Source organism: Phodopus roborovskii, unplaced genomic scaffold, assembly GCF_943737965.1.
Source record: "Phodopus roborovskii unplaced genomic scaffold, PHOROB, whole genome shotgun sequence".
NCBI classification, from domain to species: Eukaryota; Metazoa; Chordata; class Mammalia; order Rodentia; family Cricetidae; genus Phodopus; species Phodopus roborovskii.
The window spans coordinates 6,533,126-6,560,344 of record NW_026125391.1 but is presented as its reverse complement, the minus strand read 5'-3'; the positions used below and the strand labels follow the sequence as shown (position 1 = coordinate 6,560,344).

Sequence of the window (27,219 nt, the reverse complement as noted above, 5' to 3'; positions counted from 1 at the left end):
GGCATAGTTTATATATAAAACTCTGGATTGGATCCCAAGCATCACAAACAAGCAAGCAAAATGTAAAAAAAAAAAGATTGTGAGACTTTGCTTTGATATGTGTCATAATAGTCATAATAAACCTTAATGTACAAGGCATTTTAAGAGCTCAGATTTACATTTGACTGTAATGTGAGTCTCTCCCTCCCTTCCTCCCTCCCTCCCTGCCCTCCTTCTCCTCCTTCCTTTCTTCCTTTTCTTCCATCCCTCACCCCCCCCCCCATTTTTTTTTTGTATTTTTTTTTGAGACAGAGTCTCACTATGTATTTCTGGCTGTCCTGAAGCTCACTATGTAGATCAGGTTTTGAACCCACAGAGATCCAACTGCCTCTACTTCCTAAATCCTGGGATTAAAGGCATGTGCCTCTATACCCGGCCCCAATGTGATTGATTTCTAATCCAGAGGATAAATCTGTAAGAATCTTGGTCAATCTGAACCTCAAATCTACCATCTCACTGAATTGAGGTTATATAATTTCAAGACAAATCAAAGAATAGACATTCCTAGTTATGGAATAAAGGCATCTGTGTGATATCAAGAGGCAGTGGGGTTAGGAAGTAAGAGATTGAGACAGGTACTCCTGACACACTTTCCATAAAACATGTCCTCCCATTTGTCCTCCAGGGGAACATGAAATCAATTACAGAGAATTTTGTGACCAAAGACATAGCTGTGTTCTGCCTATGACCACTTTAAAATGGTAACTCATTAATCACAATAGAAAGTGAAATTCCACAGAAATTCATGGGCATCCTGTCATGGCTATGTTAGACCTTGTTTCTTCTGATTGGAGCTTTATTATGTCACACCAAACACAACCCCTGAGACCCACAAAGTACAGAAGAAATGCTATTCTTCTCATCCAGACCTCATCCTGTTTAAATCATGAGCATAAGATTGGAATGTTTATAGGTTCCAGAAATTAAATCTTTAAAATATTGCATATTGTGAAAACATTAAAATTACAAATTTAAATGCAAATTTGAGTATTTATTGGGCAGCATGCATTGTAGTCCTGAAATAAGACCCAATCCTTCACTTGTTATTTCTCACATTGGCTAGGAGACAGGCAAATAGCCAAGAAAATTCAGACAAAGAGAAGTTTAATAACTTTTATGATGCAAATCTGTAATAACTCTCTCACCACCTCTACTTCAAAGAAATGCATTCAACAGCCTAATGATTAAAATATAGGTATAGATTTTAAGCAGTAATGGAATTAATGTTAGTAATAGCTTGTTTCAGTTTTGAATTATTTGATTAGATTAATGAGTTTAATATTACATTAAAATTTATAGGTATGTTTAAAGTAGTAACTCATAAGACTTTAATTATATAGATAGCTCACTTTATATATTCTATTTTGCATCAGGATCTTAAAATACAAATTATTATAAAATGCAGTATACTTTTTGAGTATCTCAGAAGCCTAGCAATTATTGTCACAACTTTTTTTTTTTTAAGGAGGTTCCATTTATGTTACATTATTAGCATTCATTCTACCTCAATTTCAATGGGGGATTTTAGAGTTAGTTCACATGTTATTTCTGCATTGAAGGTGTAATATGAATGTGTTATATAATATATTAATACTTCTCTAACTGCCTACTCTTGTCTTCATTTGATGTATGAATGTTCTTTGGCTTTCTTGACCACTCTTGATACTAAGTAAGTGTGGTGACTCTAGGGTCCCTGGCAGAGTGTGTTGATGTGAGTCAGAGGTGACACAAAGGATTAAAGATGGGTAGAAGAAGAGGCTAAGATTGATACTGGGAAGGAGTTAGGGTCCCTAGGGAATGGAAGTGGGAAGGAGGAAAGACTTCTTCAGGTGAGTGACAGCAGGCTTAGAGGAGGTCTGGAGAGACTGGCATGGAAGAATTAGAAAGCTATTTTCTAGACAGTCTCAAGTTGCCTTGTACAAAGAAACCAGTTTCCATAGCTTGAACGTAACAGAACACTTCAAGTTAGATTTAGATTTATAATTGTGTGCTAGGGACACTAAACTTACAGAATAATAGTTATTCAGTTTGTTGAAAGAGGCCAGTCAAAACTCTGATCCAGTTTCCCTTCAAAATAAAGAATATTTATAATCACATGACTGTAATTACAGCTATTTAATGTATTTTTATTTTCTCTGTAAGATGTATTGTGGGATAGAAATTGGACTGTAACTCCTTTAATTCAGGACACACAGTTTTTATAATTCTATTCCTGTTTTTAAACTTTTGCATTCCCTCTAAAAAAGCATTTTAATTCAAAATGTGAATTGGTTGATTTTTAAGTACACATTAAATGATTGTTTATGTGATATATGATCTGGTCCTTGAAACAAGTCTGTTATATGGGAGGTTAAAAATGGTATCAGCAGAAAATTTTCCAGAAAAGATTCCTCCAATACCTACCAGCTCAAGTCAACAGACACTGATGGTGCACATTTCCTGATGGCAGCATAGGTGCGGCATCTGCTCAGTTTCTCCAGGAATGCAGACAAGCTGTTGCTCGGGGCTACCGCTTCTCTATGCTTGGCTAGTACTGAAGGACATGCTTCCCAGCTCACTGCTGGGACATTAGCAGGCTGAGTTCTTCCCCATATGACTATTGCTGTAGAGCTAGTTGTTCAGGACAGATGTGGCTTGCTGTAGAGGAGAAATGAGAATGAGAAAGATTCTTTTATAACCAAATCTCAGACATACTAGACCCATCCCTTTCCCATACTCTCTTGACCTCACAGATCAATCCTTGTCTAATGTGGGAAGGAATCAGTTGGGGTGCATATTTCAGAACAGGTGGGGATTTATTTAAGTAGTGTGTCTTAGAGTAAAAATTTCTCATTATAAAGGAGATTAAAATCAAAAATCCCTTTTTAACTGTATCAAAATCTATCAATTTCTTTTAACTGTCAGGAGCACTATTGTTTATTTCTCTCAATTTCTATAATCATCACATCACTGAACTTCAATATGATTAACAAAATTCTCTGCTTTCTTTTTAGGAAAATAATTTGTGGTTTTCTGGAAGATCGTCTTTTAGTTTTAAAGTGATGTGAACATTACAGAATATTATTAGTTAAAGAAAACATGTACTTTCTTTTAGTTTTAAAATGATTTAAATGTTACAAAGTGTTATCAGATAAAAGAAATGTCTGCTTTCTCACCTATAAATCACTTTTTATAAGTAATTGTCTTTAATATCAACCCACTAATAGTCATTATGCCTTGCCATCTAAGTTGTTTATCCCTCTTGGTTTCTGTTTGACTTTGTATAGGGTCTCATGTAGCCCAGGCTGGCCTGGAACTTGCTGTGTGTGGAAACTCTTGTTATCTCCACCTCTATGTACTAGGATTGTCAGACTATACCAACTTTATCCATAGTTGCTTGTGATTTTCAGTTTTGTTAAGTCTCACTGTGGCTTCTTTATTCTCAGAGGTTTTAAAAAAACATAATTATCTCCACAGTATCTCAGGGCACTTGAAACCCAAGTAAGGTTGATATCATACCATGAGTGCAAAGCATTCTGCAGTGACTTTACTACACCTGATTTTGTTGAACCATTTATTTTATTTTCCTAAAACAGCAGCAGCATAGCTGATCATATGACCTTATCTTTTTATCCTAGGTCTCCTAAAAACCCGGAACAGAAGATCATTAAGCGAGTGATTGCTCTCGAAGGGGATATTGTCAGGTAGGTGCCCAGGCTACTGGTTTAACTTACAATCTAGTTGGCTTTGGTTTGTTTGTGTTTTGTTTATTAGAGACAGTTTTTCCATGTAACAGTCTTAGCTTTCCTGGAACTCCCTTTGTAGATCTGCCTGGCTTAAAATTCACATCTATATTTCTGAGTGCCTGGAATAAAAACATGTGCTACCACCCCAAGGTTTACAATCTAGTGTTCTAAGAGTCATTATTTGAAATAAAAGTAGAAATACCTTGGGATAAATTTCACTTGGGTTTCTACTTGAGTGCATATCAGAAGTTACTGAGTATACCATCATCCTTAGATTTTTAAAACAAAGCATAATTATTAAGGAACAATCAACTAATACTCTAAACATTAAATCCCTGCTTCCAAGTATTGACATCAGCACAATTATCTTAACATCATGACACTAATATCCATTTTAGAACATTTCAAGAGCATTTCATTATTGTCAAATACAAACACAAGGAGCCATAAGGCCCTTTCATACCCGTAGAGATAGATAGAGAAGTTGATAGGAAGTAAAACTTACATTGCTGGGTTCATGATTGGTGTTAAAAGTGCAGACAGCACTAGAATAATTGAGAATTTGAGTAACAGATAGCAAAGTCTCATTGCACTTGCTGATATGAGCAGTATTTTAGAATAGACAAGAAAGATATCACTTTGTGATGCATCTCATTTTGATTGCCTGCTTTAAGTAAGATATAGCCAGGTGTACACAATATGCCAGATAAATGCTTTGAAAATTATATTCATGATGTTTTCTGATCTTTTTTCTACCCCAAAGTCTGTGTCAATGATTGCATAAGCAAAACAAACTAAATGAAGAGTCCCCTGTGAGCTTTAGAGCAGAACTGGGATGAACAGTTGTAAAAAGATAGCCTGGGGATCCCTGGAGTTCCCAAGAGCCATCTATGAGATGAAATACACTTTTTGTCACAAAAAGAGGGGGCGTTGTCTCTTTTTAGAAACTGTTAGTCTATTGTGCATATAGGATGGAATTTTCCAGATGTGTTACATTGGGATAGATGGAATAATAAAGCAGCGAGAGCAACCCAGCTATCCTCTAGTACACCATACATGAAACCACTCAAAATGTTGTGTCCTTATTTTTTGCCACTTAAAAACACCCTGATTTTATTAAGATATATTTTCATAGTGTATAGTTTACTGCTTATTGAATTCAACAATACTTTTTAAAATTCAGTATTTGTGCATGTATACAATGCATCTAAATCAACCCCATCTTTATTCATCCCCCTCTCATCTCTTGAACCACTTTTCCTTTCTAAAGCCATATTATAAATTCTCTCTTTTTTCCATGTTCTTTTAATAAAATATGGTAGGACGACCATAATCGTTAGTGGGTGGGTTAGTAGATATGTGTTTTGTTTTCACCTCCTGTAGAAAATGATTATATTCAAATAACCTGGTGGCTTTCTTTCTTTTTTATCAAGAATGAGTCATTTCTGGATTGTGATTTTCTTCAGAAACAGAAACAGGTATAAAGTCAAAAAGCCATACACTCTCCAAGTAAGAATATGCAGACACACCTTTAGTGTCTGGAAAACTGTGTGTGATACAGTCTCATCAAAGAATGAATTGGCACCCTCAAAAACATTGTGAGAGAAATGAGTCGCAAAAGACTACAAATTATATGATTCTATTTCTGTGAAATGTCTAGAATAGGTAAATGCACAAAAACAGAAACATGTTAGTGACTTCCCACAGGAATGGAAGAGGGAAACAGGACTGCTAATGGATACAGGGACATTTGCTTATTTTTAAGGGGTATAGAAATACCCTAAAATGTATTGTGGTCATAGTTGTATAGTGGGATATGTAAAAATTACTGATCTGTACATTTTAAGTGGGTAGATTATATGTTATATGAACTGCATCCCAATAAAGCTACTCTTACATAACAAAAATAGTCACCAAAACAAGTACACATTTTATTCATGCAAAGGAATCTAAGAAATTGAGAATGTCAGTGAATCAGTTTGTCATTATAATCCAAAGTGAGCTTTGCTATTTCTCATCACTTAGTAGCTGAACTCATTCTTCTCACTCAATCAGCAATGTGAGACTACAGTGGTCTGTAAAGATGAAACTCCACAGCTGACCCCTGAGGAGACATTAAGCATTGTTCTCACTCATTATGCCTACATTGGGTTAACACAGCAGAGGTAGACACAGAGCCAGAGGCAAGCTAGGGTTGGACTCACTTCTTTCTGGATATTGTTGAAGCCCATGCAGACAAAACCTGCAAATGGATGTCAGTGTCTGTGTCCCCATTATCCCCCTTTCTGGGACTCAATCATGGAGAATGAGTGATAAAAAGAAGGAAATACCTAGAGTCAAGATTTAATTCCTCTGTGAAATCTTTTTGAGAAATCTTTTGTTGATTAATTAGAGAAGTAATCATTCAATATTGCTTAGCGTCTTTAAGGGTAAATGACAGCATTTCTTTTCTTTGAAACCATGGCCCCTGATTAGGCTTCCTAGGCCTTGAGTTAGTGAGTGAGTGTGTACTTCCAATGGTTTCTAACAGTGTTGAAAATTGTTAAGGGAACAAAAATTTGGGTAATAAAACATTTCCTGATAAACTTACTTATTTTTGTTTTGTGATCCTTTTCTTATAATTACATGTCAGGCTAAAACCAAATGTGGCTTGGAGAGAAAGAGAGAGAGAGAGAGTGGGAGAGAGAGAGAGAGAGAGGGAGAGAGAGAGGGAGACAGAGAGAGAGAGTGAGAGAGAGAGGATGAGAACATATTAACATATTATGTATTAGTTCTGAGGTACAGATCTAGGCTGTAACCATTAGATGGATTACTGCTCAACAAACTCATTGGCTCAGTTTGGAGTAGGTGGCTTTCCCTGGAATGATCCGATGGGTAGAGAGACCAAGTGACCTGGAAAGCACCCTGTAGTTAAAAGGAACCTGTTGTAAGTGGTTTGTAGGAATGGCAGGTACCAAGAGGGCCCCCAGAACAGGGCATTGCAGTTAGCAATCGCTTAGCTTAGTTTTTACCTTTTCAAGTCTCAGTTCAATGAATCTGTAATCTGCTCTCTTCAGTAGTGACTTTCACTCTACTCCCTAAGGAAGATTCACTTTTTAAAGTTTTGTTTATACTTACAGAAATAGTTTGGCTTCTGTGAATTGAAGATGCTAGAAGAGCATCCTTGCTCACAAATACTGTTAAATTTTGTAAACTAAGCAGGCAAATTGGAAATATTGGTTATAAAAGCTTGGGATTGGAGTTATTTTGTATTTAGTTATAGTTTCCCTCCCAGAAAGCTTTTTTTTTTTTTTTGAATTTTTATTTTAAAGGAGTTACAAATATAAATAAATCACACAACAAAATTAATTAGTCTCAAAGACTATAAAGAAAATTTTTGTATATCTATATTTGCCAACACTACTCAAAATATACTTCTCAGTGAGAATTTATTTAAAAGTCAAAGAAATACAGACTTTAGTTTTAAAAGTTTTGACACTTCAATACAAATTTTTGAAACCAATTCAAAGTATGAAGTAATGCGGGTCAACACAGAATTCTATACTTTTATATTTTGTGTGGGACTTGAAGCATGAATTTTGTAAATGACAACATAGTACCTTTCAATTATAAAAAGTTAGACACCCTGGTAGACCTTAATTCCATTCATTTAATGATAACTGACCTGAGTACCAGAGAGGCATAGTGAATAAAAGAGACATTTAACCTTCATTTGCATGCATGCCTGTTGTAAATGGAGAGTAAGTCTACAGTCTCCATATGTGTGCATGAACACACATGAGTAAGAATAGATGAGAAATGAAGAAAGATTTAGGTAAGGTATTCACTGAAAAGTTTTCTTAAATTTGAAAATTAAGGAAGGAGACAGTGAACAAATACTATGTGAATGAAAGATAATCAAACCAAAGAAATAGCCAATGTATACCTGAGATAGATAGAAACTAGGTGAGAATTCAATATGTTTCAAGAAGTCAGCACACAATAGACGAATGGGGAGATCACAAAGACATTCTTAGAGGTTTGCAGAGCGTTTTAGGTCCAGGCAGGAACTTCAGATTTATTTTAGTAGATGGCCAGCCAAGTATTTTGTTTTTCTGGGGGGAAGAGGGTTTATTTGTCATACAGGATATATACAGTTCATCATCAAGGGAACCAAAACGAGAATGTGAAGGCAGGAACCTAGAGGCCGGCACTGAGGTAGAGACTGTGGAAGAATGTTGCTTACTGGCTTGTTCTCCATAGCTTGTCCAGCTTGTCTTCTTTTTTTCTTTTATTTTATATAACCAACTCCATTTAAATGAAAACAAACATTTATAGACAATATTTGGGAATTTGGGCGTTGTTCTTTCCAAACTACTTCCTGTTGGTAAGGGGCGCTGTCATGGAGGATTCTAAGAAGATGCAGAAATCCTGCCAGCCAAGTATTTTTAAAGGATTGTTGTTTGCTCTATGCAAAAAGAGTACACACCAACAGTGTAACTCTGAAAATTGTAAGAGTATTCTCTCTTGACAAAATGTAGTCAAGCTTCTCATGAAAAAATAGTTAAGAGCCTTTGTTCATAGCATGCACGATGACTACCTTGATTTATTTCCAGTGACCCAGATAAAAGCAGTCACATTATTTATAATTCACTGATTATGATTTATATTGACAAAGTAAATTTATAGAGTTTGAAGAATTTGTTCAGTGAGTTCAGCCAATATCTAAGATTGGAAATGAGAGTTTGGAAGTCTGTATTTTGTAACCTTATAACAATATTGGTTAAAATCACAAGGTGACATTTTTGATTCCCTGAAGCTCTTAAGAAAGAACTTATTTTCATAATGTTGACCCCACTGTGTATGCTTATCTGTAACAGTAACAATGAGAAGCTAATAAAAGTAATATTTAGTCATACTCATTAGTCCTACCATAGCTATTTGCTTTTCGTGTTAATTTGTTATGACTCTCACAGAAACAGTTTTAGAAAAGCATAAAATGAAGGAACATATCCCTATTGAACTACAGGTCATTAAACCAAGTCAGGCACAATTGAAATGTCTGAAGCGTCAGCTTTGTGTGTAGGAACAAGTGTATGTCTGTTTCACAGATCTGGGACCCTGTGTCATGTCCCTTCTTTTAGAATCAGGGGTTCCATCAATGTCAATGAAATAAGCATAATGGTTCTTCTTAATTCCCATGGACAGGATAACCATATAATTTATCATCTAAATCCTGATGCTCTGTAGAGGGAAAAAGCTTAGTACCAGTTATGCATTGGGCTCATACAGAACTTCCAGGATAGACAGCAACAAGCAGAAGTCTGATGAGTGAAATGTAATCTCCTTCCACATCCACTTCATATAATTTGATTTTATGTTATTCCTAGCCTTCCTTGTTCAAATGAATCCTAAAAAGTGTCCCCAGAAGCAAAATAACTTCTAGGCTCCAGGAAGGAGCAGAGTAGCAGGGGCTGGGTCTGCTGGGGGACCCAGTGCTAGACCATCTGCAAACCGAATTGACAGTGCAGAGCATTTGGAGGCAGGCAGACATGAACCTTTCTTCATTGAAAAACATTTACATAATAATTGCTTTTCCAGTCGAAACGCTATATTAGAAAACATCAAAACACCCTCATTTATTAAAAATAACTCTGGTATTAGCAAAGTAAAAATCCATTGAATCACTCAAAATTAAACATTTTAAAGCTGTTGATTTTAAACAGACTGTTGTAAGATACAGAAATCAATTTAGCTCTATCCCAAACTGTTGAGTCATACTGTATTCCAGCAAATGATTAAGCATTATTAGAAGAAAACAAAAGTGAATTGAATTTTCCTCAGTAAAACTACATGATGCTATTTTAAAATAACATCCTTGTGGTTGATGTAGCAGCTCAGACTAATAGAGCCCTAACGTGTCTATATGGCCGCCCCAGAAGAACATGCATTGGTTTTGATAGTTTGCTGTAAATCTTGAATTAGGAATGCTTCCTGTCCTGAAAGGAAGGATGTGTGAAAAGAATCCTGTGTTATAGACTCTGATAATGACTGGTGGATGGAATGTTTTGGAGCACTCAAGCTAGTAGATTCATAGTTCTCAAATGGGACAAGGGTGGGCAGTTCCTGAAAGACCAGAGGGTAGTTTTACCCTGCCCTTAGTCATTGGTAACCTGAACAGAAGGTTTTCAGAAAATTCCAAGGTCCTTTAGCCAAGTTGACTTTGATCCACAAATTGTTCTGCAGTCGCAATGGCATTGTCCATTCTTGTTTAACACTGGGCTCTGACCACTGGTGCTACTTAATAGATAAGGGTTTGAGCACTTAAATTAAATATCTTCACTTAATCTAGTGTTGATTTATCACTGCAGTGTAGAAGTCCTCGTTTCTCTTCTTACTAAAGAATTATAAGTTTCTTTGTGGAGTTATAGACGTAGGGAATTATTTTTATTGATATTGTTGAATCAGAGCATAAAAGTGAAGTTGCTAATAAAAAGATGTTTCAGCAATTTACACTTCTTTCTATATTGAAAGAGAGAGATCAAGAGCGGGGCCTTTTATGATGTTGATCTTAATTTTTATCAAGATAAAATAACTGTTACAACAATTTTTAAATCAAAATTATTCCTGCAAACAATTTATCAATATAAGGATTATTTTTTATCTATTTGAACATTGACCTTAGAGGATGTGACACTTGCTGAAGGTCCACGAACCACTTAGATTAATTTGCCTTTTCCACTGATGGTGGCACTTATTACTGTGGTGGTACTCCACCATCCCTGCCAGTGGTTTCCTTAAAAGGTTTTGTATTCTAATGTCTCCTGTCTCTTAAGCAAATTTCTTCCTTAGGTACAAAACCTTCATTTTTATTCATTGTTGCAGAGCAGCTTGCTTATTCATTCAGTGTGGCAGAGACACTGTGGGCATATACAATGTATTCCAAACCTCAATTTAGATTCCAGAAGTGCCTCTTACTATGTTACCTTGACAAATTACCTAGTTCTACAAAACTAATTTTCCTCATCTGTAAACTTGACATTATCATAGCACATACTCCATAGAGCCTTCTTGAAAAATCACAGAAAATAACTGATATAACGTGATTACTACAAAGCCCAGGACATAGTATGTTTTTACATGGCAGAATGTAGCTATAGTTGTGATTTAATTGTTCTTTAATGAGTGCCTTGTATTTAGTGTTTTCCAGATGCTATTAACTTTCAGAGTTAGAAATGCAAAAAGTCACATGTAATTCTTACCTTTTATAAAGTTTATAGCAAGACAAAATGGCAACAGAAGAGATACAATATAACAAGGCAGTTTTTATTTGGGAGATGTGCTAAAGCTTCTGGGGAGAGAGGGGGGTTGTCTGTGAGGGAGTATAGGGTGGGCCTGAGGAACTGGTGGAAATAGGAAGTGAGGAAAGGTCTGCTTCCTTCTTAATTGCAAAGTATTGCATATTTGTTATGAAAAGTTCAAATTCTCCTGGTATATATGAGACAAAGAAAAGTTCTTCATTTTATCTATCCCTAATCTTGCTCCTAGACATATATATCTGTTGTCTTTCTAATCTACATTTCAGAGAAGGAACTTTAAAGGATAAGGACAGTAGTTGAAGTATAACTTCTTTTTCTCAAACATTCTTCAGACACACTTAAGATTTTCTTTAAGAACTTACACCTTCTATGTGTATGTTACACTAGCACATCTGTGTTGCTATAATACACATGACAAATTTTTAATTATCTATTATAATAAATAATGATTCCAGGACTAACATGCACAAAGTATCTATGGATATACTGTGGGGTCACAGTGGTGTGAAATCTAGATAAACTACTCAGAAAATCTAGGTAAACTATTCATAGAAAGGAAAGTTATAAAGAATATTGAATAACCTCCTCATACTTGACATTACTCCCATTAAGCTCACAGTTTTTCATTACAGCTATAGTGTCCTTTTTAGGCTATCCATGAGAGAATGTGTCTGAAGTGTTTCAGAGAGGAACTGTATTGGCTTAGGTACTTAAGAAACAGCTCTCCAACATGGAACTTGTTGAGCTGATGTGGTGGGACCCTCATTTACATGTCCTTGATTTACTTTAAGACATAGTGATCAGTTTCTGACTTTTGATCCTTTCCATCGGCATCCATTACATCTCTCATATTGGTTCTGGATGTCATTCTTCATCCACCAATGTGCACACATAATGTGAAGGGCTCTTTGGAGTGTGATATTCATTAGGAGACAGTACATCACACCCAGAGATGGTTACTGTTAACATCTCTGCTCCTTTACTGTTGATTCGATTACATTTCTTAGTAGTCAGCCTTTCTAAAGACATGAACTCCAAGAGAAATAGAAACACTGTCTTGAAATAGAGAATACTAAGTTTTTGTGCACTCCTTTGAACTAAATATTGATTTTTATTTTTGGTCTACCCACAATAATGTAAGCTGTCAAATATTTTTAAAAGACATATAAGTGTAATTATCACTGTAGGATGCTCAAAAGATTGCCTTTTAAAATACCTTCTTGAAATAGAAGTTAAGAATAATATTTCAGCTTGAATAACAGCTTAGGAACAGACAGCACTTCTGACCTGGACAGCTCATGTTAATCTTTTTAAGTTTACCATTGACCACTGATCTTCTTCTGAAAGATTTAGAGTGAAAATTAAGAAAAGGGAACAGACACCATTCAAGATATTGATTGCACTAATTATGAATGCTTTTAAATTTTTACAGTTTTAGTTTTTGTTTGTTTGTTTTGTAAAAGGCGATTTTCAGTGACTTAGGACATTGGAGGGTAATATGGGATGGTATATGGGTGTTACATTCGGAGTGAGGAAATGAAGAGGTCATTCCAGCTCTTTGTTTTTGCATGCTAGGTGACAACAGCAGTTATTTACTTCTATAAGTGCGAATTATTTATCTGTCTGCTTCCAAGGCTGTTTTGAAGACCAAATACAATAATTTACCCACATCTTGTTAATTTGAACACACTATCAACACAATTATCCTGAACTAAATTCTATTTGGATTCTTCAAAGCTTGGTAGGACGCCTTCCTTGCCTACATTAGAATGTCACATATTTTGCTGTTATTGTTAAAATAATCCAGTAGTACTACTATGTTAGTATATAGTGGCTACATATGTTATAAATCCTAGCACTGTTTTTGGAAAATTAAACATAAATTGCTATGTTGTTATAGTAAGACATTTTGTATGATCTTTCCTCTTAAGCTGTTGAGGATGCAAAGTAGTAATGTTGACTGAGTGTACTAATCTCACAGAGCTGAAATTTTAGAGTATTCAATTGTCAGCTCATTTCTCCCTCTTCCAGCTCCAGGTATCCACCGTCCTACTCTCTGCCTCTAAGAGTTTGACAATTTTAGATGGCTCATGTAGGTACAGTCATACAATATGTGTGTTTCTATGATGAACTTAATGTACCTAACATGAAGAACTTAAAATTTATCCTTTTTTTTTTTTTTTTTTTTGTAAATGTTGGATTTTTATCTCCTTTGAAGCTGAACATAAACCTAATTTTCTTTATCTGTTCATCTATTGTTGGACATTTAGATTTGTTTTACATTTCACAATATTACATGGTCTTATGTAATGGCCCCAACTGTCCTGGAACTTCCTACATTGTTGCTCTAGGTTGTCAACTTGACTACATCTAGAATTAAAGAAAACTCAATTGGCTGGGAACACATGTGAGGGATTTTTTCTCAACTAAGTCATTTGAAGGGGGAAGAGTCATCTTTAATTCCAAACTTTTGAGGGGGAAGATCCACCTTTAATCTAGGCCACACCTGCTAATGGCAACCTATACAAAGGGCATGGAAGAAGGAAGCTTTGGTTCTTTGCCTGCTTTCCCATACTCTTCATTCACTGATACTGGGGCCTACATTTTTGGGATTCATAATCCATTGTATATTAGGCTCATGGACTGAACAATTAGTGGATTCTTAGACTTTCCATTGGGAGATAGCCATTGTATCTACAGATTATGTAGCTTATAGACTATGGTGTAGCCATTATAGCTAATAAATTCCATAAACATATTTATTCTATTACTTCTATTCCTCTAGAAAACCCTGACTAACACAAATAATACATATGTAGACTAGGTTGTTTAAATCAACAGAGATTTATATGCCTCTACCTTCTAATGCTACATTTAACAATTTGAGTCACCATGCCCAGCATGAAGAATACTTAATGAACATAAATAATTCATCTTTAAGTTCTTAATGTGAATTCTTTTAGAAAAATACTGAAAACTTACACTCACTGCTAGAACATATAGTAGTTTTCCACTCACCCCCCACTAAGCTTTAGTTAGACTCCCAATTGTTTCAGTTATACATCATATATATATATATATATATATATATATATATATATATATTCTTCTTCAATCTGAAAATATTATGTAGGCAAGTCTGAACCTCATTTTGCCCTGTTCTAGCATGATAGACTGACATATAACCTTGCTCCATCATACATAAGCCATCAGTCATCCTTTAGTCAGCATTTTTCCTCTGTATATACCACCTGTTAGTTATTGAGCTGCTTTAGCGGTTGGTTATCAGATCAACTATTTCAGCATCAATTGTGTTCAAGTAATCCATATTTTACTTGAAAAAACTCACAAAATATAGTAGTAATGGTAGCAGAAGTACAAATATACCAAAGAGAAGCCATAAAGTGCTTCCTGGAGGACAACTGAAATATATATATATATATATATATATATATATATATATTCTGGAAGACAAAATAGCCATATAATTAATATTCACTTTAAGATATTGTGCTTGCATTTCATTTTTTATTATTACTGTAAATATCATACCTGAGTTATAAGTTAAATTTCAACATATATATGCATATATATATACATATATATGCATATATATATATACATATATATACATATATATACATATATATGAAGATACTAGGTTACAGTTAGTGTTTGATACAATCTATAGTGGTCTATAGTTTCCTGTGTTTAGTGGTGGACTGAAAGTGCATTCCTGTAGATAAAAGAGACATTACTTCCATCATCTTTTTTTTGTTTTCTGAGAAACCTCCATAAATTTTCTGTAATAGCCATGCCATTTTGCATTCTGACCAGCAGTGTGTTTTCAGTGGCTATAACCATCTTGAGAGGGAACAAAGCTGAAGGCATCATACTTCCTGACTTGCTAATATATTACACTGCTACAGTAACTAAATTAGCATGGTATGAGTGTATGTTATATATGCAAGAGGCACATTGAGGTCTAAGAAAGGGACTTAAACAAAATTACTATTTTGAAGAGCTTCATTGGGAGAGATAGACTTTTGCCCACCAGGGCTATCATCAGGCCGAGGTGGAGAGTGTTAGGAGAGATATAACATCATACCTTTGGGACACTGGGGCTGGTGGGGGGGGCATTTCAAAACTGCCTATGAATTCATTAGAAGAGTGAGCTTAAAGTTCAAGAGTAGGTGAGATAGCTGCCATGACAGTCTTGATGAGTACTGAAGGAAAGTGAAATACCCTTTACTTTCTCTTCAGAAACCTGGAAAACAAACGAACTTTGTTATTTGTGTAGGTTTTTAGTGCCTGGCAGTAAGTTCTGCTCCACGCCTCATGATGTAGCTTGACTTGGCACCAAGGGGAAAGTATTTTTTCATAATTTATTTGTTCTTTAATTTTTTTTTTTATATTCCAACCACAGTTTTTTCTCCCATCCCCTCTCACCACACACCCCACAGCCCAGCCCCAGAACACTCCTCCTCACAAGTAAGGGAGGGCTCTCATGAGGAGTCAACAAAGTCTGACACAATAGGTTGAGGCAGGGCTGAGCCCCTCTCCATGCATTAATGCTTAGCATGGCATCCCACTATAGGGAATGGGCTCAAAAAACCTATCTCATGTACCAGGTTTGTTCCGTGGTCCTACTGCCAGGGGCCCCTCTGATAGTTCAAGCTTCACAATTGTGTCCCACATATGGAGGGCCTAGTTTGTCCCCCTGGACTCTGTATCACTGTCAGGCTTGAGTTCAAGAGTTTCCATGAGCTTGGTTCAGCTGTCTCTATAGATTTCTCCATCATGATCTTGACCTTCCTTGCTCATACATTCCCTCCTCCCTCTCTTCGACTGGATTCCTGGAAGTAGGCCTGGTACTTGGTTGTGGATCTCTGTGTCTGGTTCCATCAATTACTGGGTGAAGGTTCTATGATGGTAGTTGGGGTGTTCACCAAAGTGATTACAAAGGAAGGCCAGTTCAGACACCCTCTCCACTATTGCTAGGAGTCTTAGCTAGGGTCATCCTTGTAGTTTTTTGGGAATTATCCTAATATCAGGTTTCTCTCCAACTCCATAGTGGCTCTCTGTATTAAGATATCTCTTACATAATCCACAGCTCCAGAGAAGCTAGGTAACAAGGAGGACCCTAATAGGGAGGCATGGATTGATCGCCCTGGGAAGGGAAATTAGATGAGCTCTACAGGGTAAACTTGGGGGAGATAGAAGGTAGGGGACCTGAGAACATGAAGCAATGATATGGTCAAGGGAATGGGAATGATTGAAGTGGAAGAGGATCGTAGTCTTATCTTGCAGTCTTGAGAGAGAGGAGCCACAACACCATAGCAGTGTGGCTTTTTAACTCTGTCTCAGAGAAAGCTGCACGGGGACAGGATGGACTGATTTACGAACCAGGGAGGGGGCAGCTTGAATGCCTGTGCTCTAATAGCTTAGAGAAAGGCACAGAATAATGGAAGTGAGTAGAAGCTCTATGAGGAAACCCACACACATATAGTCAACTAATCTCTGAGGAGAGTGCCAAGAAGACCCGATAGTAAAGGGCAGTGTCATTAAATGATAAATCTGCATATCCACCTGCAGAACATTGAAACTAAGCCTTTATCTCACACTATACCAAGTAAAGGTCAACTCATGATGGTTTAGAATAAGCAGTATGACTTGCAGATATGAAAGCACAGTGGGAAAGCCCTACGATATTACTGTTGACAGTGATGTCATGAATATGATGACAAAATTCCTGAAAAACAAATCATTTAAAACTTTCTCCAGGAGTGCTATAATGCAGCCTATGCCTGAATTTGGCTAATGCCTTTTGTCTTCCTGCATATAGTTTCATGTTTGTAAAGAACTGCACTTCCTATTCTTATTCAACAAAAGGCCTGTTATTAAATATTCTCAGTCATACTATCTGGAAAACTTACTGAAATTTGGTATTTACCAAGAAAGGTTAAATGAAAAAAAAAATGTCCTATAAAGCACAATTTCTGGAAATGGATGTAGTTCTACATTTTGCCTATGAGGTACAGTTAGCTGGTGTTAGTCTTTGTTGTTGACTTTTATTTCTTTAACTAAATCAATAGGAAGTACATGCATCCAATTGGTGTTACATTGGCTGAAGCAGAAGGAGTATGATGATTGTTGAAAGTTAGCAGCCATGTGAGCATACCTGGACAAAAGAGATCCTTGATCTGAGTTGGGCAAGAAGAGTTATGCTTCAAGAACTCCACAAGGGTACTTTAAATGGGAAATAGCCAAATGCTCACAAAGGAGAGCAGTACTCAGCAAGTTTCTTTTTAATACAAAAGCAGTAGACCTTCAGATAGGCAACCCATGCTATCCTTAGCTATCTGTCCCTCTGAGCTCGGTATCATTAGAGTGACATATAGTTTGGCTATTGTCTTGGCTCTATCTGTCCACACAGTGCCAAGCCAGCAGTACACAAAGAGTCATTTCTTTTAAGTAACGTAACTCCTCATTTTTTTTTTTCTGTTATGGAAAACATCCTGATGTTGTCTAGCTTCCTGAGAGAGAATGCCTATGTATATAATAATTTCCTAGTCTTTGGTATTAGTGATGCCCATGTTCTAACTCTTCATTCTGAAATCAAGGCTATATTTGCTGTTTTATAAAATCAGAAAATATCCATTAATGGAACTATTAATTATAAAGTTAGTTTTCTTCTTTACAGTGATGCTGTATCTGGAAAAACTAATGTAAGATTTTGACACTGAGCATCCTGATGGTTGGGATTCAAATGATAATTTTAGTGAAAAGGATTGATTTATTATTATTATTAGGAGACTGACAGTTGTTAGTATTTTATTTCAGAAGAGTAAATTGTACATTTGAGGTATGCAAACAGCAAACCATTGACTTTGTGCTCCACTGAGGACCCTTGGGAACCAGGGAGTTTTTCTACTCTGTTTATTACACAAATAAATTCTCCTCCCTGAACCTGCTGCAACACCCTGATTTTAATATGCAATTGGGGCTGGCGGTAGTAAATGCTCAGTCCTGTACTGCTTCACCTGTAGGTGCTTTGAGACTTCCAAGGAGCATTTCTGGTGTCTCGATTTCAATTTTACACACATCAAAAAGTAAATGACTATTTAATCTTTTACTATAACATGAAGAGGAGAAGTAATACATACTGGAATGGAGTTTAGTAGGATGGAAAGCCAAAACTGAAAGATTTTCTATTTGAGATGAAAGTATAATGAGCAGCAAGCTTTACCAAAGCATGGGGTATGACAATAGAAGAGAGAAGAATGAGCAGCAGATTAGAAGCTGGTATATGCATGGGAAAGTAAGGTGACCTTTAATGGAATTCTGGGGCTGTCTTTGGGGGATTATGTAAATTAAGCTTCAATTCTGAATCGGATAGAATACAACTATCATTAAAATCAAGAGAACGCTTGCTACATGATGGAATTGAAATGAACCCTAAATTGATGTTTCAGCCCCAGTATCCTCTCATAGCTTTCCAAAAAAATAATGCTTTTCTTTCTTATTAAAACTTGCAGTGTTCTTAACAATAAAGTAGAACAAAATCAAGAAGGAAAATGGCAAAACTTCTACCCACAATGTGAGAAGTGTGACTGTGTATTGTCTATAAGTCTGCTGATAGGATGTTTACAACTCTCTTATCGCAAATTTCATTGGAATATTCTTATTACTAATAACAATGAATAGCATGTACATTTACTAGCCCTGCATTTCCCTTTCTGAGACTTGATATAGAATTGTGAACCTTCAAAGATGAGATATGAGGTTCTCTTGTCAGTCTTACGTAACATGATTTTTATTCTTTGTCATATTTAGATCAAATGTACTTCTAGTTTGTGATTTGCTTGTAGTTTTATTAATTCTTAGGATTATTTAAAGGAGTGAGGTATATAAACATTTTTAAAGTTACTCAATCTCACTTGCCCAGTTTTGTCTATGGAGTAGATTTTTACAAATTTTGGTATAAATTTTGTACTTCCACCTATTGATTTTGTAATTATTAGTGAATTGATGCTGATCTGTTGAGTTTTACAAACATATAGAAGTGAGAATACCCTATAAATTTTGTACAATTGTTATCTCGGTATTTTAAATTTAGAAAGCATTAGGAAAAATATTGGAGAAGATTGTACATATTCTATAGTATATGCTAATTCTCAGGTAGAGGCCACTGTTCTTGTAAACTGTTTCTCAAAGTGTGGTCCTGCCCTAAGTGTTGATGTCAGATGAAAACTTGTTGCAATGTAAATATGTGATTCTCACTCCCTCCATGTGTAATGAGATATTTGGGCAGGGAGGCCAGCAAGCCCTCTAGGTTTTAGACGCAGTGGAACCCGCTAACTTACTTGGTGTTGTCTCTCATTGACTGACAAAGTTTGAGCTGGGTATGCAGCCTCTGTTGATTTTGGTGTGGTCAGCAGATATGGTGATACCTTCCCACAGGATAAATGGGAACATCTTAGATCATGTCTAGAGTTGACTCCAGCTTCACTGCCATTCTGCCTCTTTTTTAACCCTTAACTCCCAGTGCTGGGTTTGGAGTGAGCGGTCTGGTGGGGAAATACACACAATGGTTTCAGCTTCTAATTCCCTTAATGGAAAGTATGGGGTCTTAATCATCACATCTGCTTCCACTTGTTAGGTTCTTTTGGAGATGACTTTAGGTCGCTTTGTAATTGCTGCATTTACTGTGATCTCAGAGTTTTAGGAAATGGAAAGTAGATCACAGATGTCTGATGATTTGGGGACTGGATGATTTTAAATATACCTCTCAGTGTTTAAGTTCTTTGATAGTTAAGTAACTATACAGAGAAAGGGGGACTGGCCAATATACACATCAGATAGGACTGGCACTAACAAAAGTGTTTCTGTATTCCAATGTGAAGGAGTGGGATGTTCTGTGCTGCAGAGTCTTTGCTATGAGGCTTATTGTAAATGTCTTGGAGGGCTTATTGTAAATGCACTTAAGGGCGAAGTGCAACAGGCAGCTGAGGAGAGTAAGGCACATGAAGGGTTACTAGTCTTACTTACTTGTTCCCCAACTACTGTGGCTGCATCCTAATTGATTCCCTCTTACCCTTCCCAACCCATTACTTATTCTTCCACAAGCATGATCGCTTCCTTCAATGCTAGTCTCACTACGGCATCCATGTTCTTTAGCATAACTGAATTCATTTTAGCACAAATGACTGTCTTTTCCTACATGGTCTCCTTACTGTGCCCTAGCCTTTCCAGGAGTTTGTGGTTTCCTGGCAGCTGACTGCCTTTTTGGATACCACTATTTTTGCAGGAAACAACCTTCCTTTTGTCTTGCTCTTTTTGTTTTTGTTTTGTCTGGCCAGCTCCTACTCAGCAATTCTATTTCTAGGAATATATCCAGCAGATGTACCAGCATGTGACTTCAAAGAAATGTGTAAGGGAGCTGATCACTGCATGATTTATAATAGCAGAAGACTGAAGGCCTTCTGAGTGGATGGTGGTACAACTAAGGACATTGGTTAAATAAGATAGACTGCTCTGGAATCATTAAGAAAAAAGAGCATTCTATATATGCATGTATATAGTTACCCTCTCTCTAGATTAGTTAACACAGGGTATCAGACCCTGTCCATTGCTTCCTTCCCAGTCATTTTTCCAGGACTTCATTCCAACTTGCTTTGCTACCAAAACTTGTAAGTAAATATTGATAATTGAGTAACTTTTGCCTTTAGAGGACATTGGAACATCTGACGTGTGAGGGACATTTTTCGCTGTGTACCCTTTCCTCTGTGTGTTTTGGCTTCTCATTTTCTTGTACATGCATTCACACTCTTGTACAGGGACACGCCCATATGTGTATAATTAAATGAAGAAATATGTACATGAGGTATGCCTACATGTCTATAAACTAGATGTGTATATATAAACCATGCTCTGTTTAGTTATTGCTTCATTAAAATCCTTGCATGTATGATACGTGTGATCTATGTAGTAAGGCATATGTGTGCCATAGTGAACATATGAAAGTGAAAGGACTGGTCTTGTTTGAGAATGTTTGTCTTGTTTTCTACTAGATAAGCTGGCCCTTGGGATTTGGATGGATCTCCTGTGTTTAACTACCATCTCATCAGAAGGGTGTTGGGATGACAGACATGTGTCTCCATGTCTCGCTTTATGTAGGTTTTGGGAATGGAAACTCAAGTCCTCATGCCCGCACAGTGCCTAACCCACAGAGCATCTCCTCATCCCTGGGCATTGCTTTTCAAAACCTTTGCAGTTAGATTTAGGTTTCTGTAAACCTATAGCATAATGCGCTTGTCCTGTCAGTACTTACCACTGACAATAAGCAGCTTTTCATTTTATGTTTTACTGTTGTTTAATTTGAAATGTTGAGTAAGTTGAGTATATTTTCATTATTCTTTTTCCTGAGCATTATCTGGTCCATAATTACTCATTGTTACAAACTATATGCAATGTTTTCTTGTTAGTTTTTATATAGTGTTTGTTGGCTCTTTATTATTTGAATAATACACATTCACTGTGTGCTATAGCTCTATTGTTTAAAGTTATTCATATTTCATGGGTTAAAGAAAAGGCTGAGTAGTTAATATCTTGTACTGATCTTACATAAAACCTTATTGACTCCCAATACTCACAAAGAGGCTCACAATCACTTGTAACTCCTGCCCCAGGAGAATCTGATGCCTCTGTCCTTTGCACTTGAACTCCTATGCACATACCAACACACACACACACACACCACTGATTAAAAAATAAAACTTAAAATATACTCTCCCACTTTCTATTTATGCTCACATTTTAGCTTGCATAATGCAAATCCTTTTCCATCCGTTCTATCTAGCAAAATCCTGCATGTTCACCCTTACTGAAGTAAACTTCATCTACACTGTTTCCAGAGTAACTTATTGAACATACTTTATGCAGTGTTTCTAATTGGACCAGAGCCAGTTGTACAACCTTCTTACAACTTGTGAGCTCTCTGCAGTGAAGGGGTACAATGCAGTTTTTGAGCCAAATATAATCCTCCCTAAGAAATCTAGCATGTTGAGAAATTTAGCATATTTGTCCAACTTAATGACTATAGAAAGCTCTGTGCAATATTTATAAAACTTTAATCCTGAATATCACTCTGCGAAATGACTCTACTTATTTTGGAAATATTTCAACTCAGTCCAATTAGTATCAATCCCAAGTTCTTATCTTTAAAAATGTAAACTCTCTAATTTGCTGAGCATTAGTTCTTCCCTTGCTGAAGGTTAAGGAAACGAAGCGGTGGAGAACAGAGTCTCTGCCATCTGTTTCCCTTCTCTCTCCAGTAGTTCAAGTGCTACAGGGATTGTTCCTGTGTAATAAAGGGAAAGCAGACAAGCTTGTTTAGTGTTGAGAAGACCCATGCCAACCCATATAGGGTCATGTTTTCTATGATACCAAACAGCCAATGCTGGTGGCTTGGAGTGCATGGTGGTCATTTCCCTCTGCATTCTGTGTACACCATGAATTACTTGGGCTCTGTATCTTCCCTAAGGGTCTTAGCTGTCAGGGCTTAATAGTCTCCAGGGAAATTGAATAGAAGCATGATGAAACTATGGGATGTATCTTAAGACCTTTCAGGGTGACATGTATTATTTTCCAGTCATTTTTTTTTTTTTTTTGCCCTAAACTGTTGGGATCTCTAGTGGGCCCTTGGGTCAAGGTCAGAGAGGGTAGAGTGCACTGTTTGCCAGTCCCACAGCCTCCCTGGGACCCAGAGACAATCAGATGCAACAAGGAGTCGAGTCAAGCAGGATCTCCTTTATTGTTTAACAGCAAAGCCCTCTTAAAGTCAAAAATCGCAGGACGGGAAAAGTATTACCCAAAAATTTTAAAGATATTCCTATTATGTATCTCGTGTCCTTTCCCCTCTTGGTGGGCACAGTCTGCTAGTGTGATGACCTCATCTGGTGTGAGTTTGGGCAGCCAATTGTTTTTCTCAGTAAACACTTGGAGCATTGCCTCTGTAGCTTCCTCCTAGCCCCATCTTGTAAAGGTGCAGGTGGTTAGCTTGGGCCACTCCCTTTTCTGGCAGGACATCATCAGTGAGCCTCCACATCTCCCCATTTTGTTTGTTTAGACCAGTCTTAGCTCGTTTTTGTCCACCAGTTAAGGCAACCCTCAATGAGGGTGATGCCTACCCCAAGGAAGGGGAATGATATCTCCCCCTCCGTTTAAACCTCATTTTCATTTTGAGGTAGGGGTTTATCAAACTAGGGGTGAAGTGGTCATAGTGTACCCTAAAAGTCATACGTTGTACCTCATTTTTCTGTTTTGATTGTTTTGTTTTTTGTTTTATTTTCATAGGTAATTATTCTATTAAGAACACAAGGTCCAAGTATCAGGATCATAATTAAGAAGAGGAGCGGCCTGAGTAAAGTAGATGTCAGGGTGGTCAGCCAGAGGGACATTGAAAACGATGTTTCATACCAACCCTTGTCCTGTATATAATATGTATCAATGTCCTTACGAGTCTGTCTAGGCTAAAATTTTTGTATCACGCTGGAATGGTCTGCATAAAATCAACATTCCTCCCCCAAACCCTTGCACAACCCCCCTTTGTCTAGGATCAACAAATCTAGCCCTTGCCTATTTTGTAAAGCCATTCTAGCTAAGCAGTCTAAAGACTTTTGTAAATGCTTTAGGCTAATGTCTACCTTATCTAGGATGACACCTATTTGTGTCCTTTGTTCTTTTAATCCCCTGTCCTGTAGTACCAAAGATGTAGCTCCCAGAGCAGTGCCGGTGACCCCACCAAGCCCATGAGGGTTGTTACCAAATAGCGGTTAGGGGCTCTCTTTTTTGACAATGGTTTTGCCTTAATGGCACTTCATCATTTTTCCTATAGAGGGCGTGGGGGAGAAGTGTGACCAGAGTACACCTATCTCCCCTAGCTATAAGTAATGGCTCGTATATGCAGGAGGCAAGCCCTGTCTGTTCACATAGCCAGAAGACTCCTTTTGCCTCTGGCCTTAACCACCGAGTAGAAATAGTTATGCCACATTGATGTGCCCAACTCCTCTCCCATTTGTACTTATCAGTTAAGTGTGTGAAATTCCCTGGGAAGAGTGGGAAAGTGAGCTCAGCGGGCTCTCAACAGTATCTCCCCACCGACAGGTCGGTGAGGAGGAATCCATGTAATTCTCTACCATTGGAATCACCAAGAAGGACAGTGATCGGGGCTGTAGACACAGCCAGCAGGAGCCAATCAACTTGGATCTCGTGCTATTAAGAGCCATAAAGGATAGACTGACCATTTAGAGTAGTGAATTTCCCATGAGTAGGGAAGGAGTACTTGGATCTGGGCCCCTCATCCATGATAGGTGCAACGGAGGTGGGGGGAGGGCGGCATAGCAGGCCTACTGTCATTTCCTTTGCTGGTTGGAATGGGCCCACCAGAGCAGATGTGAAAGGGAGCTCTACCCCTTCACATATTCTTAACATGAATATGAGCCCTTGATTAGCCCTAGATTGGTAGACCCTAAGCCACCACAAATACTGTCTTTCCAAATTACTTAGCCCTTTCCCCTCCCCACGTTGATATTTTGGACATCACCCCAAGATGGATGTGGTTTGACCTTAGCCTGGACAAGGGGACCCATTCCACCCTAATGGGAATCAAGTGTTGGATCCAATTAGCTGTCTTTTCACATCCCCAGGAGGAGCCGTAGAAGGCCTCTGACCCTACACATTGCGTGACTTGCCCTGTTCTATTGCTTCCCAGGCAAGCATAAAAAGGGGTGTTTAACGAGTGATTACGCTTCATCAAGTGGGAGCATCCGTACTCAGAGGATTTTCCCATAGCGGGTAGAGTACACCCCCACCTCCACCTGCATTCGGGGCACCCAATCCCCCATTTCCCCATGATCCTGGAGTCAGAGGTCACAGAGGTCGAATTCCAGGTCTGGCCACCAGGTCCCAGGCACTGTCTCCTTAGTTGTGGAGTTGAGGATCTCTCCATCCAGGTAACCCACTGTGATTGGTGGGGTTTGAGCTTCTCCTTCTGGGTGACTGCTACAGACATGAGGGTGGCCATTATCCAGATTAGCAGGAGCCATTGTCCCGGAACCTCCATCTTTATCTGAAATTGTAAGGGGAGAGATCCATTCTTCAGGACATTCCTTTCTCTGGAACATGTTTGCCTTTCTCTCCTTGACCTCCAGTTGCAGGAGACCCTGGTGTCCTACCAAATCCTCTTTCTCTGTTTGTTGGTCAACTCGGGCATGGCAAGGATCTGTGAGGGTGGGCAAAATCTTGATATTTTTGGCTGGTAACCATATGGGAAGGCTTTCCCCTAAAGGGGAAAGCACTCCAGTCCTATCATTAGGAGGAGATCTGATCCTTTCCATTGTGAAGTCAGAGGGTCCTTCCAACTTGATTTCTGGATTCTGTTGTCCCCAATGTTTTTGGACTCTATTTTGTGATTTATCCTTTTAAAAATTTAAAACATTAATAGTCAGCATTGCTATTTGTAACTCTATATGGGGGCTAGCTCTCCCCTTTAGTTGGTTTAGTTTTTCTTTGAGAACTGCCTGCCCCAGGGGATTGTAGGGTATATCTGTTATATGTTAGCTATTCCAGTCCTTGCAAAAGCTTTATAAAGCTTGGCTGGAAAACCATAACTTGAGTAGGTATGTCCAGAATGGCAATGCATTGTAGAAAGTGTGAATGGGCATGTCTGGCTCTCTCCCTGGTATGAGCAGTGGCCCAACAGGCTCCTGAGAAAGTGTCTACAGACATGAATATGTATTTTAGTTCCCCAAAAGGGAGAAAATGGGTAACATCAGTCTGCCAAATAGTATTTGGCCTAGGCCTTCTGGGATTCATTCCCACTGGTGGGCTAAGTGGGGCCCGAAGAAAGGGGCAGCATGATGTGCTTGAATGTACTTTTTTCTTTAGTTCAGAGATAGGTATAGAGGGAAAACTATGTTGTCAGTTCCTCAAGTTTAGAGGCATCCTGAATGGTAAATACCCTGGTGCCCGAGGCAAGTTAGTCGGCGCAGGCATTTCTCTTGGCTATGAAGCCAGGAAAAGAGGTGTGACTTCTTATATGTTGTATAAAGAGAGGCTTGTCACTGGCCTCCAAGAGGCTCCATATGGACATCATTAGGGCAGTAATGGGGTTGCCAACCAGCTTTATGTATGTCTGAGCAAGGGAAGGGACCGACCCAGTTACATATTCACTATTTATGAACAAATTGAAGGCCTGCGGGTGGTGCTGTAGTGCCATATGTTCAGTGAACTGTGCTGCCTGATCCCTTAACTGGCATAAATCCCATTGAGATCAGTTCTTCCTGATCTTCTCGGAAGCCTACAAAGGCCGTTCCCTACCTACCCCCATCAGTAAATATAAAGAGAGGTTGGGGAGGAAGGGTAGTGGACATTAGGGCAGGTATTTGTAGTGGCAGGCTAGAATACAGCGTGGGCCATTTGGAAGGTTCTTAATGGTAAGAGAGGGTTTCCATAAAGCCCTCTAGGGCTATGGCCATACAGCTATTGTTCCAGAGGAGACAATCCATATCCCTAAGGACAATGCACTCCACCAGCTGATCAGTCATAGAATAGATCCTCAGGCTTCCCCTGTAGAGGGATGGAGCCATTGTAGAGGTTTTCCTTTTGTGTTAAGACTGGTAAAGAGGGAAGGTCCCCTTAACACCCAGAGTTCCAGGAGAAGCTCGGCCCAGTACCTGGCCAGGGAGGCCATATCTATCAAGGCCTAGATCTGCTTTATGATTAGGAAGAGCTCTGTTCCTAATTCTAGGGTTTGGGATGGGCTCCCCTGCCACAGCATTGAGTACAGGGGATGCCTAGCCAGGGGAGTAAATCTCTCCCATTATATCTTTTGGAGTTGGTTGATCGTTACCTGAGTGGGAATGTGCAATTGTGATTTAAGAGGTTGAACATTGGCCAGTGTCACATGGGTCCCCAGGATTTTAAAAGGGGGCACCTGTATACTTTGGTTGGCACCACCCTAAACCCTTTGGCCTGTAATGTGTCAATGACCTGGTTTAGTATACTTTCTAACCCTTTAGAGTCCTCATGTCCCAAGAGTAAATCACCACTAAGATTGGCAGAAGGCAGGGCTATTAGCCATTCCTTGGGGAATA

The 27,219-nt window shown here is 38.1% G+C and overlaps 1 protein-coding gene across 3 annotated transcripts in view; it reads left to right on the top strand.

Annotated features, from left to right (window-relative positions):
* Positions 1 to 27,219, top strand: part of Immp2l (inner mitochondrial membrane peptidase subunit 2) — an 835,428-nt gene that overhangs the window by 543,807 nt on the left and 264,402 nt on the right. For all 3 annotated transcript variants that reach the window (XM_051175064.1, XM_051175066.1, XM_051175065.1), the window contains exon 5: positions 3,657 to 3,722. In XM_051175064.1, coding sequence (XP_051031021.1) covers positions 3,657 to 3,722 — 66 coding nt within the window. The remainder of the gene's footprint in view (positions 1 to 3,656; positions 3,723 to 27,219) is intronic.